Source organism: Trichinella spiralis (assembly GCF_000181795.1).
Source record: "Trichinella spiralis strain ISS 195 chromosome Unknown Scfld4, whole genome shotgun sequence".
In the NCBI taxonomy this organism is placed as follows: Eukaryota; Metazoa; Nematoda; class Enoplea; order Trichinellida; family Trichinellidae; genus Trichinella; species Trichinella spiralis.
Window position 1 is genome coordinate 9,092,888 of NW_003526943.1, and position 14,562 is coordinate 9,107,449.

The window sequence follows — 14,562 nt, forward strand, 5'->3', positions numbered from 1 at the left end:
ATTAATTCAATAATTATTTGAAAACGAACTCAAATGCAAACAATGAATAAAATCAATATGACAATAGAAGAATATGAACGACAAAAAAAATTTCACAAATTGAACGCCACAATTTTTAGTGTTCAATTAATTATTTACTTTTTATCTCTTTCTGCTGTTGTTGTTGTATTAATTTGAGTTTTACTTACGTTTTGTTTATATGAAAAGTCAAAGAAAAAAAACAAAAACGATGATATAAACAATTTGTAATAATAATAATAATAAATAATAAATCGATGTTTTACACTGATAAAAATTTTTTTTAATGACGTTGAGCAATTTCTTTCTAGAAAAGTGATAAAAATTGCAATTCTGTAAATGCGAAATAGTCAAAATAAAAAACAAAAAATGATAATACAAAATGTTTGTTTTTTTCAGTTTATTTTGAAATTCAAAAATAAAAAATTCCAATAATGTTTCAAAACAATAATGCAACTTTGCATAAAAAATTTTTCGTTCATTTTTGTTGTTGAAATTGAGAGAGAAAAATGATAAAAATGCATCACATTATTTCGTGTCTTTATTAAATATTTTCCCCAGCATAATACACACATTATTATTTAACATTTCACGGCAGTTTGATAAAATTCGAAATCAACATTTCGTAGAACTGAAGAAATGTAAACAAATATTTTTTGAACATTTAGTAATTATTTTTTGAAAAAATGATTAATATCTCTTTAAACATTCTATTTAAATTCAAATCGATCCGTTTACGCTTTTCAATTTTACATAAAGTTGATGTTTTTGTTGTCTGCAAAAAAATACAATTTTCAAAAGTATAACAATTTAAAATTGAAAAATGTTGCAAATGGTAAAGACACTTTTTAACTTTTGCAGTTTTTCTGTGATTCAATCAAATTTCAACAAATTTCATACCAGCGATTAGGTTATTTATACTCAAAATTTATTTTAAAAAATATAGTCGAATTTTAATTAGTGATAAATTAGAATAATTTACTGAAATTCGACATTTGAATGGAATTATTCATGAACAGGTGTATCACCAATTTATTAATCTATTTGAGGATATGTGGTGATGAAATATTTAATTATAAAAAAAAATAAAATTTCTTTAAAAAAATTTTTTCAAAAAATAAAAGGTTTTCATTTTTGAAATTTTAATATAATAAATTTCACTTCAGTCAAAACTGAATTGAAATGAATGTAGAAGATTTAAACTGTTCACGCAACGCTATATTTTATACTAATTAAAATCTGATGCTGCTTTTGTTGATAATTGATTTTATTTTAAAATGTAACATTTTATTAATTATCACCATTGAAAAGCAAAACAGAATGTGCGATTAACTGAAGAAATTATATATAGTAAAATGGATGATATCCAAAAACAAAATTACAGTTTAAAATGAATTTAAATTGAAATTAATGGACATTTTCAAAGATCACTTTCATTAAAAAATATGCAAAATTACATGGATGAGAAAAAATATTTTGAAACCTTCATTTCAATTTAGAAAAACAAATTCACTTCCACTATTTGAACATGAAAATTGAATGACAGTTATGATAAAGTGAATTTAAAAATTAAAAAGGAAAAAAAAGAATAATACATAGAAAGCAGAACAGCGAGCGTATTAATTGCTTACCTTTTTACACAGAATAAACATTGCACATATAACTGAAGTAAATAAATTTTCAAAAATTTAAAATAACAAAGAGGAAATGACACAAACATGTATTACTGTAATTTTTTATGAAAATTGTTAATAACAATTTAAAATTGTTTGCGTAGCTTTTATGAAAAATATATAATTTATGAAATTTTTAAAATTAATTTTTTTGAAGTAGTAATTAATATTTGAAATTTGTAAAAATGACAGAAATAATTGTTTGCGCCTACGATGGTGAAAATTGAAAATAATGAAAATAAAGTTCACATGACTGATGCCCTATATTGTATATATTTTTTATACATTGAATTTGAAACAATAATTTAGTTAAATTGTTGTTCTCTCGAAATGCAATTTCAATATAAACTTACCTTATACAAATTAATAGATGAGCATGATTGTTTAATGGAGAGATGACGATGAGTGGTTTGGTGTTTTGGAATTTTATTTTTCAGAAGAACTAAAATTGGGCAAAATTTAAAAACAACAAAATCAACGTATGATGAATTACAGTAGAAGAAATTATAAATGATTCAAATGATTCATATGAGAACATACACACACACACTTACATACACACATATATGCCTAGCAGCTGCACTGAAACCTCTGGCTGATTGTTTGACGCAATCTAGCCGACAGACAGCACCACTGTGTGAGTATTGTTTAATTTAAAAATAATTTTGCATTTAACCTACTTTTCTTATTATTAATTTTTTGTGGAAATGTTTGTTGAAAATATGTTGAGGTTTGAAAAAACATTTCACAAATAAACACATGAACAAAGTATAAAACTGATGTGCACCAGCGGAGCTCACCTTATCAGGCCAGCCAGGTTGGAAAAGCATCCCTCTGTCTCAACTCTGTTTTTCTCTCTGATCGGCAAGCTTATGACAATAACATACAATAAAACTATAATTTATGATAATGAAGAATTTTGAAAAATTTTTTTTTAATATCTAAACTTTAATTGATGATCAAGAAACATGGAATTTTCGACGTCAACATATTAATAGCGTTCAACACTTTATGTTGAACCTGAATGTTGACATGTAAAATTTCAAATTATTCTGAAATGAAAGAAAATTAGTGATAATGAATTGTCGCCAGTGTTGCTCAAGAATTTATGGGCAGTGATCAATGTATAACGTTTTCAATCATCAAATTTTATAATCCCTCCCTAGTTGTTTTTCATTTTACAAATTGTTAATGTTTTCTGCATCATTCTACTGAAAGTAAATGAAAATTTTAACTTTAGGAATGCTCCATTCATCATCATCCTGCTTTCGTTAAAAAGGTTCAATGTGTAGTGAAGCAGTAGCATTTCTTGTTAAATCAGACCCAAATTTTAAATCTGACCAATAGGATTAATCCTATTTCTGATGTGTGGCTTTGGTTTCAGTATTCATAAAGCAAATTTTCATCTTCATATGTCAGTCGCCAATTCTTTTCCCAAGAAAACAAAATGAACTGAAGCTAATTATGATTTTATATACAGTTTCCTTTCAACATTCGCGGATTTCAAAACCGCCAAAAAGATAAATCCTGTTTTTATTCCCTAGTGTGTATGTATGCTGTGGATCTGCAGGTTCAGCGCAAGGTTGTTTCCGCTTATGAGGTTGTACACCATAGTCGTAACGCAACCAAACTGAGAGGCTAAGTAACCGCTACTAATGCTAAGATGACAAAGATAAATAAATACATTCGGGTGAAGGGAAAGGAGGCGCTGCGAATGGGAAGTTGGCTTACGACAGCACCGGTCCCGCGTTTCCAGACGCTTGCTCCAGACTGGTCAACTAGTCCAGACATGTCTGGAAGTGCAGAATGTCCGCTTTCATGCCAGCAGCATGCAGCGTAAAAATAACGCAAAATTTGAGTAAATGCGTAATGCATGAAGTAAATACTATAGTCACAATGTTTTTTTTAAAAAAATGCGCCAGACAGTCCATCTTTTTCTGGCACTGATTTTGACTGCTATACACTCAATCAAAAAAAATAAAAAATAAATACGGGGTAAATATTTAACATACAAATCATCAGACGGTCTGTGATATTATCCCTTGAAGCTTTCAGACAATTGCGTAGGATTATATAGCATCGGTAAGATGTATGAACAGAAGCGGCAAGTATTCGCGGAAATTCGACATTCGCGGTTCTACCGGAATGCACATATTGCGAATGTTGACGAACCACTGTATACTTTAATCAGATTTGAAAATTTTTCTTTATATTATTCAAAATCAACAAGTGCAGGATAAATATGTAAGGAATGCAATTGTACAGTCTATCATTAAATAATAAACAATGACTGAAACGGTGGTAAAGTAAACATATTAATTCTTCCTTTTTAATTCAATCAACATTTTAAAACATTCATCATTATTAGCGCTAGTTGAAAATTTTATTATTATTTCTTTTTTAATGTTTCATGCAACTGGATTAATTTTTGAAAATTATTTCAATTTAAATATTATTATTTGAATAAAAAAACAATTAAATGTTGAGAAATGCTACAACAAAAGAATAATATTATTAAACTATTGTAATATAGAATTGAAAGATGAATAACATTCGCAATTAAAGCTAAAAAGCAAAAACAGATGATTAACCTTAATTGCGAACGCTATTGTTTCAACTGCAATCGTCTAATCTGCTTACATCAAAATATTAAAATCTCAATTTGTCACATTTGATATTATTCATCAATGTGCATGGAATTAATAATTAAAAAAGCTATATCACAAAAACACCAATAAGCAAATGATGCATCAATTTCAACGATGAAATATTTTTTGTTGAACACCTCAAGGCAATTCTTTGAAATCAAAAAAGCTTTTTTATTTATTTTATTGAAAAATTTATATAACAAAAATTAAAATTTTCATAAAATGCAAATCACAAATAATTGCACGAACAATGTTGGTCAAACTGTCGATCACACGAAGCATGATAGCATACAAGTTTGGTTTAATTTATTTTTATTAAGTTTTGTTGGGTGGAAAATGTAATAAAATAACTTTTATTTTCATTTGTAAATTTAGTGGATAATAAAATTACGGCAAAAACTTTCATTCAATTTTAATGCAAAGCTAAATGATGAAAATAATCAGGTTGTAAAATATTAATGCCAATTTACATGGAAACAGCATTCAATTTAATGTACTCAGTTAATACTGTTTTTTTCGTTTAACAAATAACATTTTAAAAGATTTATTTATTTAAATTGCAAGTTTTGAAATAAAAGCTAAAATATGATAATTATTTTTAAAAAATTTTAATTCAAAATCAAAGAAAAATGCGCACTCTGATATTAAAATTTTTACTGCTGAATTAACGAATTTGAAATGAAAACAATTGAATTTCTTGTAATATACATGCAGTCAAAAAGTACAATTGTCAGATTATGGATAAAATGACAAATCATATATGAATGAGCTTATTACTCTTCGCATGCAAACAAAATGCAAATAATAAAAAAATACATATATTACATTTGACAATATACTATTGTATTTTGAATGGTGAAGATGATGCTTATGAATTGATAATATATAGCTGTTTGAATATGTAAATATTTAAATAAGAGAAAACAGCTGTGAAGCTTGTGTTAAATATTATGAAAATAAACTGAAAAAATTTATTTTTAGTATTTGAAAATTTTAGCTAGATTTTTTTGAAAAACAGAATTTTGTCTGTAGTTGTTTGAGCATTGGCTTTAGTAAAAATTGTTTAAATTAAAAAAAAATGCATCCAAACGAAATCCTCATCAAATAGGGAATTTATTATTAAAATCAACAAAAAGTTAATATTGCTTAAATTCAGAAATTCACTGAAGATTTATGAATTGAGTTTAAAATTATTTTATTGCAGCAAATAATTTTTCAAGTTGTGAAGAACAATTTTCCATTGACTAAAGATTGACCAATAATTATCATCAAGCTTGTGAATAAAAAAAATATCTAATTTTGTTTATTTATTTATAAAATTTCAAAAATATTAAACTTTTACAAGATTCGAGAGAATGAAAATTGCAAAAAATAAAAGAAAAAAGGAATTTATTAAGCATCAGAATAAAAAATTAGTATAATAAAAAATATGCAGTTAATTTACCGTTTTTCTGAAGAGTGGATCGAGAATTTTGTGTGCGAGATTTTTAATTTTAATTTTTCAGGCAATGAAAAAACAAATGAAAATAATCTATATGGTGACGATGACTCGCAGCAGGGGCTGTGGCTGGGATGCGGGCAGTGTCGTGCTGCTGCTCTTGGACAATAGCAGTGGAAAGATTGGCTCATTTTATAAGCATCGAATATTTGTACTGTCGTTGTAGTAATAATGTAAATTAGATTTGTGACAAATTTCTCCACACTGCGTCCGTTTGATCATTCGGCCACATGCATAGTCAGTTAGCACAGTTTGTTTAAGCACTTCTTTTAGAAATCCTTTCTTTTCGTCGGTTTTCAATGTTGCAGATGTAAGTCAACATTTGGCTTTGAGGATAAGCTTCAGCTTCAACTGCACGTATGCATCATTTTCGTCGTCAAGATGAGCATTCATTTTTGAGACAATGCTTTTCACAGACGAGTCTGCTTTTTCATTTTCACCACCACAACCACCGCCGAAGCTGACGCAAATCCATTCAAAGCAATTTGCTCAAATAAATTTTACCAAAAAATAAAATATTTAAATTGTCGAATATGAAGTGTCGACAATTTAATTAGGCGAACAAATTCAAGCAAAGAAAATATCCCTCCTATATACAGTAATTATTCTTTACATTTACATTGCCAAACAATAAAATCACCAAAATATGCAAAAATAATAATATAATATAATAAAAATAATAATATTTTGACAAAATTTGAAATATTTCAATTAAAACCAATATTATCAACTAGAATATTTTATTTATTTTTAAAAAAATCATTTTTCTTTGAATGATAAACTATTATGATTAAAAAAGTATTACAAATTTGCATTTTTAACTTTTCAAAAATCACCAAATCAACCAACATATTCATTCGATCGATTTATTCGATAAAATTGAAATCATTAAAAAAAATCTACTGTCACATATTTTTTTTACCTAACAAATTTTGTCAAAAATTAAAATATTACAATTTCTTTGCTTCATTACACTGATTAATATTATTTTTAAAAAAAGTTTATTCACTTTTAGAAAAGATCAATCCTCTTCAATAAATGTGAAGTGTGAACAAATGTTGATGCAAACCAAAAAGCAAAAAACAAAAAAAAACATGCTACTAGTAAAATTATAAATTTCGAAATTCAAGAAAAAAAATTTATTATTATTTTGTTAAATGGAAAATTGATGAGCTAGTTTCACAAAAACAAAAATTTCATTATTTCAAATAAAAACAAATGCTACATGAAAAAAAGTATATTCAGATATAAAAAACGTGAGCTTGATTTGAAAAAAATTTCAAACACAATTTGGATTATTATTTAAAAAATAAGGTGCTCAATAATGTAAAATTTGATGATTAAAAAAATTAAATTTAAATGCTTATTTTATTGTTTTAACATTAAATTCCATCTCAGTGCATTTATTTCATCAAGTGACTAAGCATTCGCAGGCAAAATTTAATTCTATTTAAAAAATTTTTTTAATACGCTTAAAATTAATTATTTCTTATAATTTTATTTTTGTTTATATTTGTTTAGCTTACAAAAATTCACATACATATAGATATATACATTTTATTTTTTATATTGCAGAAGATATATTTTCACCGTTTATTATTTTCTTCTTTTTTGATTACATTATTAAAAATTAATACTCTTGAGAATCTTATACAAGCAGAAATGGATGGTCATATAATTTTTACTGATGTAAATTAAAAAGCAGACATGTAGGCGTAACTGGACGCATCGATGCTCTGACACTAATAAAATGCTATGAAACAAATTGCTGCCAGTTTTCTGTGATCAAACAACGTAATTAAATTTAGTAATATAACTATTCATTTAATAAAAGCGCACTGCTATTGCTTTATATTGATTTAAACCATGCAAAAACACTTGCAATTTTAACATTCATCTATCAATAATAAAAATTCTCTACATATTATATTAAAAAGTTATTTTTTTAAAGCAGAATTTCATAATTACTTCTGGAAAAAATTTAAACTTTCACAAAATGTTGCTTTGGTTTATGGAAAATTTTTCATAAGAAAAAGTGTTGCACATGAAATTTAATTCACTAACACAATGGAGCATTCTAATAATTACAAATCATCAATTTCTTAATGTGCAGTGTGATATTCTTATAACAGTTTTGCATTTTTAACGAAGCTATTTACTAGCACCGTTCTTATGAGAATAATCATATAATTATTTTGTTAATTTAATTTTTATAACATAATTTATAACATCTGGTTATCTGACAAACTGGTGAATTACTGACTCTGGTAAATTTATTTTACAAAATATGCTATCATGTAAATTCAGCCATATATATCCAAACAGAAAAGCTTCAAAACTACATATTCCCATGAATGTACAAAAGCAACTACTGCCAACCTCTAGTTGTAATTGCAAGTGCAATCGGAGGTTGTCGCCATAATTATTTAAATTAAAGTAGACATTAATTTGAAAGAATCGTCATCAATTACACTAATTAATAGCATATTCACGTATCATATAAATTCAAAAATATTACAGTTACACACTGCTATACAAAATATATCTAGTTCTCTGCAAGTTGATTCGTCATCACATTCAAAAAATTTGATTCATTCACTTCCATAAACCATTTATAGATGCTGACAAAGCTATTGATCAGATGCTAATTTATTACACATAACATGGATAACAATATAATACAATAAAAAAATCAGCTGATTTAAAATAACACAAGGATCATTTGTATTGCAAGTTCACTGTAAAATTATAAAACAAGATTCACATTCACTGATTTGCATTAATATGATAATATTCATTTCTTTCGCTTTGCTTCATTTTCACAATACGTTGTAGTTCTAACATCGTTTCCCTTTCCATCTATAATTAATAAGTTTTAATTTATTCCAACAGAACACAATAACATAAATAAATCATAGTTAAATAAATTTAAAGAAGAAACTATCATAAACTTACAGAATGCTAATCTAAATAATTTTGACCGTGTTTCAACTTCCTTATTTCGAAGAATAAGCTTTTGCTCAGTTTCATCGACAGATTCATATTCAGGCGCGTAAGAAACATGCAACAAACTACCATAAAAGCTGAGATTATCAATAAATCGTTTAGCTCGCCTAAATTCAAAAAGAAAAAATAAACATAACTATTAAAACAAATATGTTGTATTAATATTTTTAAAGATAATCTCGATGCAATAAAAAGTTATATTTTTCCAATTAAATACTGTAAGATGATGAAGTGCTGAAAGTTTCTCCACAATCATAAAATAAACCGAGAAAATTAACCTCGCATCGACAATGTTTTTATAGCAAACTACATGCGCTTCTGTGAAAGGATCACAAGGGTAGTCAGACAGAATCCACGTTTTTTCGACCACTCCAAAATTTTCACAACGATTTAGCAATTCTTTACCAACATTCAACGATGGTACTTTTTGAATGAGCAAATACTTTGATTCGCTACTAACAGTAAAAACCTAAAACATCGAAATAAAATAACACATTTTTTATATCACTAAATCAGATATTTTCGTTTTATAGTTAATCATGCTAAGATTTTGCAAACAAATAAGAAACTAAATTTATTAAAGTGCGAAAATAAACCTTAACAGCTGTTTCACGTTTTCCTCTTCTGTACAAAGGTCGGGTTTTGCAAAACCCAAAAAATCGATGATGGGGAAGTATTTGGCTTTCCATGTTTAATATCTGCGTAGAAAACAATTTTCCATCAAATTCATCTTTACCAGCTGCATATCAAGAAAACACTGTTGGAAAAACAAAATTTCTTGTCATATTTTTAAAATTCATTAATTTTAAAGTAAAATTATAATAAAATCGTCACCAGACAGACAAAATACAAATTATTTCAAAACTTCATTTATTTAATTTACAGTACACTAAAATGATGAATAGGTAAACAAGCAGTTTATATCGTGTAAATTGCAAACGTTTAGAAATAAATACAAAATAATAAACTGATAGGAAACAATAAATTCTAAAACAATGGAGCAAGATATATTTATTGGAAGAGCACATCGTTAAATTAATTTATTTTGTTAGTGCACTGAAGTGGTGAAGGTGAAAAACTGAGTAGTGAAGAGTAGAAGACATCAGAGCACGAAGCAGCGAGAGACCCCGTCGAGCCGAGAACCCCGCAAACGTCGACCGAAAAAATCAAAGCCAGCCACGAGTCGAGGATCCGAAGATCAACATACGTCTGAGAAGGTCACGCCCGTGTTCACATATTTATACAGCCCACTGTCATTTGCCTGACTAGCGAACGTCTGGCAAATTGTACCTGAGCATCACTTACCGACTGCTGAAATCGTCTGTACATTTGGTCCTCCGAGCCGGATCAGCTCGAAGCACACTACCTATGGATAAAGAAGGCTAATGGCGTCCGCTGCGAAGGCCATATCCAAGAAGCTCAGCGCCAACAAGGCCCGGTTGACTCGGCTATTGGCGGAGCTTGAAGAATTGTGCTTGGGATCAGCCGACGTTTATGAAATCGAAGAGCAGCTCTTTATGACGAAAGATCTCTACCGCGCGTCAGGCACACTTCAGGCCGAACTGGAGCAAGACTTAGAAGGCGAAGAACATCAGCACGCGACAGACGACTGGGGAAGGTATCGAAGGCTCTTCAGGTATTGGGACGAACCTTTGCCAGACGACGTGGATCGACTGTGGGTTAGGTGGAAGCGGGAACTGAAAGAGCTTGCGCTCATTAAGGTCCCTCGCGCGCTAGTGCCGGTACCAGTAGCTCAAGTGAAACGTGTCGAGCTCCATGCGTTTTGCGACGCGTCAGAACTGGCATACGGCGCGGCGGTCTAGCTGCGCGTCGAAACCTCCGCTCCGCGTGCGCTGGTGAACTTGGTTACCGTGCAAACCCGCGCCCCCCTCCTAAAGCGACTGAGTCTCCCAGGATTGGATCTCATGGGGGCCCTGGTCGTGGCGAGACTGATGCATTACGTACAAGGAGCGCTGGATCTACCGTTCTACTCCACCACGTGTTGGAGCGGCAGCGAGGTTGCTCTAGCTTGGGTAAGGTCCGTAGCCAGCCTTTGGAAGCCATTCGTCCAAAATTCAGTTGAAGAGATCCAACAATTGGTTGAACCGGCGTCCTGAAGGCACTGCCAATGGAAGGACAACCCAGCTGACTATCTGAGTTAGGGCGTGGCTGTGACGAAGCTGGCAGCGGGAAAACAGTGGTGGCACGGTCCAAGATGGCTCGCAGGACCACCGCAAACATGATCGCCGAGGCAGGAAGACCCTAGGCACGGCCCACTGATCCCGCCAGGGGAGGTACGCACGTCAGGACAGGCCACTTTGGGTCTGATGACGGCGTACACCACCGAAGACCCCCTACAACCGGACAAGTATGGCGATCTAAAGAAATTGTTCTGAATCAGTGCCTACTGCCGGCGGTTCGCGAAGAATTGTCGCTCCTCGGCGAGCGAATTGCAGGGCGGAAACCTGACCGCCAGGGAACTACAGGACGCTGAAGAGTTGTGGGTGCGACTGACGCAAGAAGAAGAATTCTGAGCGGAGATTGACGCACTGGTGCCCCTCGGCCGTGTTGCAGCGCACAGTCGCATCAGCCAGCTAAACCCCTACCGGACGAGCGCGGGATACTACGCGCAGGGGGCCCTCTGGCGAACTCAGACCTGTCGGTGACCGTGCAACATCTGGCAATCCTCCCGGGGAACTACGAGCTGACCAAGGGATTGATTCGCAGATGTCACCAGCGACAGCTACATGAAGGGTGGAACAGACACTGGCTTCCGATCGACAGCGTTACTGAGTCCCAAAGGGGCGTCATCAAGTGAAGCGCACGACACGTGAATGCCCGGTGTGCCGCCGTGCGACGCGACCGCCCAGCCGGTTCAGCCTAGGATGGCCGCTCTACCCAGAGATTGGGTGGTCCAGACACCGGCTTTCTCACAGGTGGGCATGGACTTCGCAGGACCACTGTTTGTCCGAGTGGGAAGGAGAGCCACTTCGCCGATTTACGTGTGTCTGATCACCTGCATGGTAACCCGCGCCGTCCATCTAGAGTTGGTCCCTCAGATGACCACAGCCAGAGTACTACAAGCCCTTCGACGTTCATGGCCAGGAAAGGCGGGCTGAAGACCATACAATCCGACAACTTTCGCTCATTTCAGGGAGCCGCCGCAGAATTACGCCAGCTGTTGCAGACCGTGGACGAGGACCGGTCCAGTAGCTGGGTGGCTACTGGGAGTGCCTAGTTTGCTCGGTTAAGAAATCATTACGGAAGATTCTTGGACAAGCGCTACTGGACGATGGAGAGCTCTAGACGATTCTTTGCGAAGTAGAGGCATATCTCAACGCTCGCCCCTTGACCTTCTTCGCGACGTGTCCGGAAATCCCCAGCTACTGAGCCCATTCCAGTTACTCACCGGCCGTGAGTACATGAACCTCCCGGCGGTCGAGAGCTATGATCCTGAATGGCGTCCGACGGATCACGGCGCTCCCCAGTGGGAGAATCAATGGTGCTATCATCAATAGCTGATGGCAAAATGGTGACGCCGAGGGAGAAGCAACTACCTCGCCACGCAGCTACCACGCTGCAAGTGGAGAAACGACGGGGTTGGCCCCGGGATCAACGACCTAGTACCGTCCCCGAACACGCTGCCCTCCGGGGGTGGTGATCCAGCAATTCCCAGGTCAGGACGGAGTGAGCCGGGTTGCTCAGATCTGTACCTCCACAGCTGAAATCACCTGGCTCTCCCATTCTGGAGGGGGGGGGAGGGTGTTCCGGTCGGTGTGACACACCCATGAGCTGGTGCACACAAGACACAGACAAGAACAATGCCTGGTAGATCGCTATCTCAGCGTCTTGCGATACGGGACGAGGTCAGAAAAGGTTCCGTGCGGTGCCCAGCACCAGCCGTTGTTCGCGGGTCAATGGATCCTTCGCAAACAATGCCGATGGCGGTTAACAGTTGACCTGGAGGAGCCAAATGGCCGTGACGCCGTGGACTAATTGAAGACCAAGGATACGAAGCCTGGCAGCTTACTGGAAGCAGATGATATTTAAAGCAGGGACTCATATAGCAAACGCCCTCCCCCCCGCGACGAACGAGCTGTTCATTGGCTGTTCGAGTTAGCCACCCGCTGGGCCGCTAACACCGGGGCTGTAAATATAGAGCCACGAAGAGCGCAACCGCAACACAGTAGTAGTGCACGGTAGAAGCACAGCGCAAGAGAAGCGAGATCGAATCCGAGAAAACTGAACCCAAGCCCTAGTTGACGATCCCAGAGACCAGCGTACACCGTGTTCACAAAACCATACAGTCCACTGACGAATTCCTGACAGCCGAACGTCTGTCATTTGTACCTGATTATCATTTACAGTCGGCTGTAGCTTGTTGTTACAACTAATTCAGGGATTTAAATAATTGAAAAAGACGATTAAGTACTCAGAAAACGGTGGTAAGAAGTCATAAATGTCACATATTGCATGAACTGCAGAAAAAGATATGCCACCGCAGAACGAACTACCAACCGATCGGTAGAAGGAATTCCTATAGCACCTGATTATCAGAAACATAACGGTAGATGGCGGCCGTGGCGAGCGACGTGGTTGACGTCAGGGGTGTTTGTGCTCATTTGTTTGTCGCTCGTGGTATGCTAAATCACTGTGATTGTTGGCAGCACGATCTAATAAATGCCACAATCCACTTTTCCGTTGTTTTCTTCTTTTATGCCGAATGTTTCGTCATAAGATCACTACAGATTGCAATGACTGACGTGATAGTACTGAAACGGAGTTCGATGCGCCAGCACGTTACGTCTTTGAAATGAAGTAAGTGCTTCTTCGATTTGTGTTGTTCCCAGCTATCGACGTTTACGATAAAGAATGCAAGATCTTGGTTGTCCAGACCTGAAGAATTTCTCGTGCTTCAAAGTATTCCGAACTAACAGTGATTCGTCATCGGCCGCTATTTGCTTGGCGATGTAGCCTGTAAATGTTCTATTTAGCGTGGTGAGGCAACCGAGTGAAGAGCGCTGAGTAGCAGAGCGGTACAAAGCGGCGCGGAGGTGTCGAAACGAATGGCAAAGACAAAGACAGCAGGCTGGGCGTAATGGTGGATAGGAGTGAATGTTGGAAAGAGTGTCAACAAAGGCTCGTCGACGTGTTGCACCGGTACAGGCACGTCATCTTACTGAACGAAGATTATCTTGGGCGGACGGATGTGGATGGGTGGTAGATTTTGGAACCACCTTTTCATGCAAGACTTTGAATCTGTGCAGAATTCAGCCTTCAGATTACATTTCTGGGATATATTGGATATTGTTAAAAAGCACTTTCATTTGAGCCTGAGAATCCAGATCAGCTACCGTAACCCAGAAGTTTGGCAATGTGTGACGTCAGAGTTTCGATGTGTACGCATTATGGTGTGTGAGCGACGCGAGTAGTGCGTGTGGTTTTGTTTGCTCGTGATCATTGAATTGTTGTCCAGAAGCGGAAGCGCAGTGTTGTCCTTCGCAAAGATTCAACACACATGAAATTGGACTCCGAGAAGCACGGAATTACAAAGCCACTTCAGCTGTGATATTAGTACTCTAGCAACAACATTTGATTGCAGTTTGAACTGCCTGGACTACCGGAAGCGCAGTGTTGTCCTTCGCAAAGATTCAACACACATGAAGTTCAACTCCTTCAAAGCACGGGCATTAACAAATCCCACTTCTGCTATGATATT

The 14,562-nt window shown here is 34.9% G+C and overlaps 7 protein-coding genes across 7 annotated transcripts; 3 read left to right on the forward strand and 4 right to left on the reverse strand.

Moving 5' to 3' along the window:
* Positions 1-599: 599 nt before the first annotated feature.
* On the reverse strand, positions 600-2,521 carry Tsp_02184 (conserved hypothetical protein). Its single transcript, XM_003377983.1, has 6 exons — positions 2,451-2,521; positions 2,242-2,324; positions 2,045-2,133; positions 1,650-1,681; positions 919-938; positions 600-649 (listed from the first exon to the last, which is right to left on the reverse strand). The coding sequence occupies exons 1-6, from the start codon at positions 2,519-2,521 to the stop codon at positions 600-602; spliced, it is 345 nt and encodes a 114-aa protein (XP_003378031.1).
* Positions 2,522-3,178: 657 nt separating this feature from the next.
* Tsp_02183 (NIPSNAP domain containing protein) lies at positions 3,179-3,566 on the reverse strand. Its single transcript, XM_003377984.1, has 2 exons — positions 3,423-3,566; positions 3,179-3,340 (listed from the first exon to the last, which is right to left on the reverse strand). The coding sequence occupies exons 1-2, from the start codon at positions 3,564-3,566 to the stop codon at positions 3,179-3,181; spliced, it is 306 nt and encodes a 101-aa protein (XP_003378032.1).
* A 995-nt stretch (positions 3,567-4,561) lies between these two features.
* Tsp_02182 (glucose-1-phosphate thymidyltransferase) lies at positions 4,562-5,948 on the forward strand. The gene is made up of 4 exons (XM_003377985.1): positions 4,562-4,633; positions 4,715-4,783; positions 5,337-5,391; positions 5,845-5,948. The coding sequence occupies exons 1-4, from the start codon at positions 4,562-4,564 to the stop codon at positions 5,946-5,948; spliced, it is 300 nt and encodes a 99-aa protein (XP_003378033.1).
* Positions 5,949-8,631: 2,683 nt separating this feature from the next.
* Tsp_02181 (conserved hypothetical protein) lies at positions 8,632-9,532 on the reverse strand. The gene is made up of 4 exons (XM_003377986.1): positions 9,440-9,532; positions 9,122-9,312; positions 8,793-8,950; positions 8,632-8,696 (listed from the first exon to the last, which is right to left on the reverse strand). Exons 1-4 carry the CDS (start codon positions 9,530-9,532, stop codon positions 8,632-8,634), a joined length of 507 nt encoding a protein of 168 aa, XP_003378034.1.
* A 696-nt stretch (positions 9,533-10,228) lies between these two features.
* Tsp_02180 (conserved hypothetical protein) lies at positions 10,229-10,666 on the forward strand. Its single transcript, XM_003377987.1, has one exon. It carries the CDS (start codon positions 10,229-10,231, stop codon positions 10,664-10,666), a length of 438 nt encoding a protein of 145 aa, XP_003378035.1.
* Positions 10,667-10,766: 100 nt separating this feature from the next.
* Positions 10,767-11,084, reverse strand: Tsp_02179 (conserved hypothetical protein). The gene has a single exon (XM_003377988.1). The coding sequence runs from the start codon at positions 11,082-11,084 to the stop codon at positions 10,767-10,769; it is 318 nt and encodes a 105-aa protein (XP_003378036.1).
* A 2,874-nt stretch (positions 11,085-13,958) lies between these two features.
* Tsp_02178 (conserved hypothetical protein) lies at positions 13,959-14,508 on the forward strand (the record flags this gene model as incomplete). The annotated part of the gene is made up of 3 exons (XM_003377989.1): positions 13,959-14,063; positions 14,111-14,254; positions 14,446-14,508. Coding segments are annotated over exons 1-3 (312 nt in total), but the record flags the coding sequence as incomplete, so codon positions are not given.
* Between the last annotated feature and the right edge of the window lie 54 nt (positions 14,509-14,562).

What these genes read in the sequence shown, in the direction of transcription:
- Tsp_02184 (XM_003377983.1), bottom strand. Translation starts at nt 2,521, where the DNA reads ATGCTTTTCCAACCTGGCTGGCCTGATAAGGTGAGCTCCGCTGGTGCA. An exon ending in CAGTTTTATACTTTGTTCAT is followed by an intron (nt 2,325 to 2,450) that starts GTGTTTATTTGT and finishes ATACTCACACAG; the next exon opens with TGGTGCTGTCTGTCGGCTAG. An exon ending in TATAAATAACCTAATCGCTG is followed by an intron (nt 650 to 918) that starts GTATGAAATTTG and finishes ACATTTCTTCAG; the next exon opens with TTCTACGAAATGTTGATTTC.
- Tsp_02183 (XM_003377984.1), bottom strand. Translation starts at nt 3,566, where the DNA reads ATGCATTACGCATTTACTCAAATTTTGCGTTATTTTTACGCTGCATGC. An exon ending in AACGCGGGACCGGTGCTGTC is followed by an intron (nt 3,341 to 3,422) that starts GTAAGCCAACTT and finishes TAGCATTAGTAG; the next exon opens with CGGTTACTTAGCCTCTCAGT.
- Tsp_02182 (XM_003377985.1), top strand. Translation starts at nt 4,562, where the DNA reads ATGCAAATCACAAATAATTGCACGAACAATGTTGGTCAAACTGTCGAT. An exon ending in CGAAGCATGATAGCATACAA is followed by an intron (nt 4,634 to 4,714) that starts GTTTGGTTTAAT and finishes TTGTAAATTTAG; the next exon opens with TGGATAATAAAATTACGGCA. An exon ending in TTGTTTGAGCATTGGCTTTA is followed by an intron (nt 5,392 to 5,844) that starts GTAAAAATTGTT and finishes TTAATTTTTCAG; the next exon opens with GCAATGAAAAAACAAATGAA.
- Tsp_02181 (XM_003377986.1), bottom strand. Translation starts at nt 9,532, where the DNA reads ATGGAAAGCCAAATACTTCCCCATCATCGATTTTTTGGGTTTTGCAAA. An exon ending in AACGTGAAACAGCTGTTAAG is followed by an intron (nt 9,313 to 9,439) that starts GTTTATTTTCGC and finishes TCGATGTTTTAG; the next exon opens with GTTTTTACTGTTAGTAGCGA. An exon ending in AAAAACATTGTCGATGCGAG is followed by an intron (nt 8,951 to 9,121) that starts GTTAATTTTCTC and finishes TTTTGAATTTAG; the next exon opens with GCGAGCTAAACGATTTATTG.
- Tsp_02180 (XM_003377987.1), top strand. Translation starts at nt 10,229, where the DNA reads ATGGCGTCCGCTGCGAAGGCCATATCCAAGAAGCTCAGCGCCAACAAG.
- Tsp_02179 (XM_003377988.1), bottom strand. Translation starts at nt 11,084, where the DNA reads ATGTTTGCGGTGGTCCTGCGAGCCATCTTGGACCGTGCCACCACTGTT.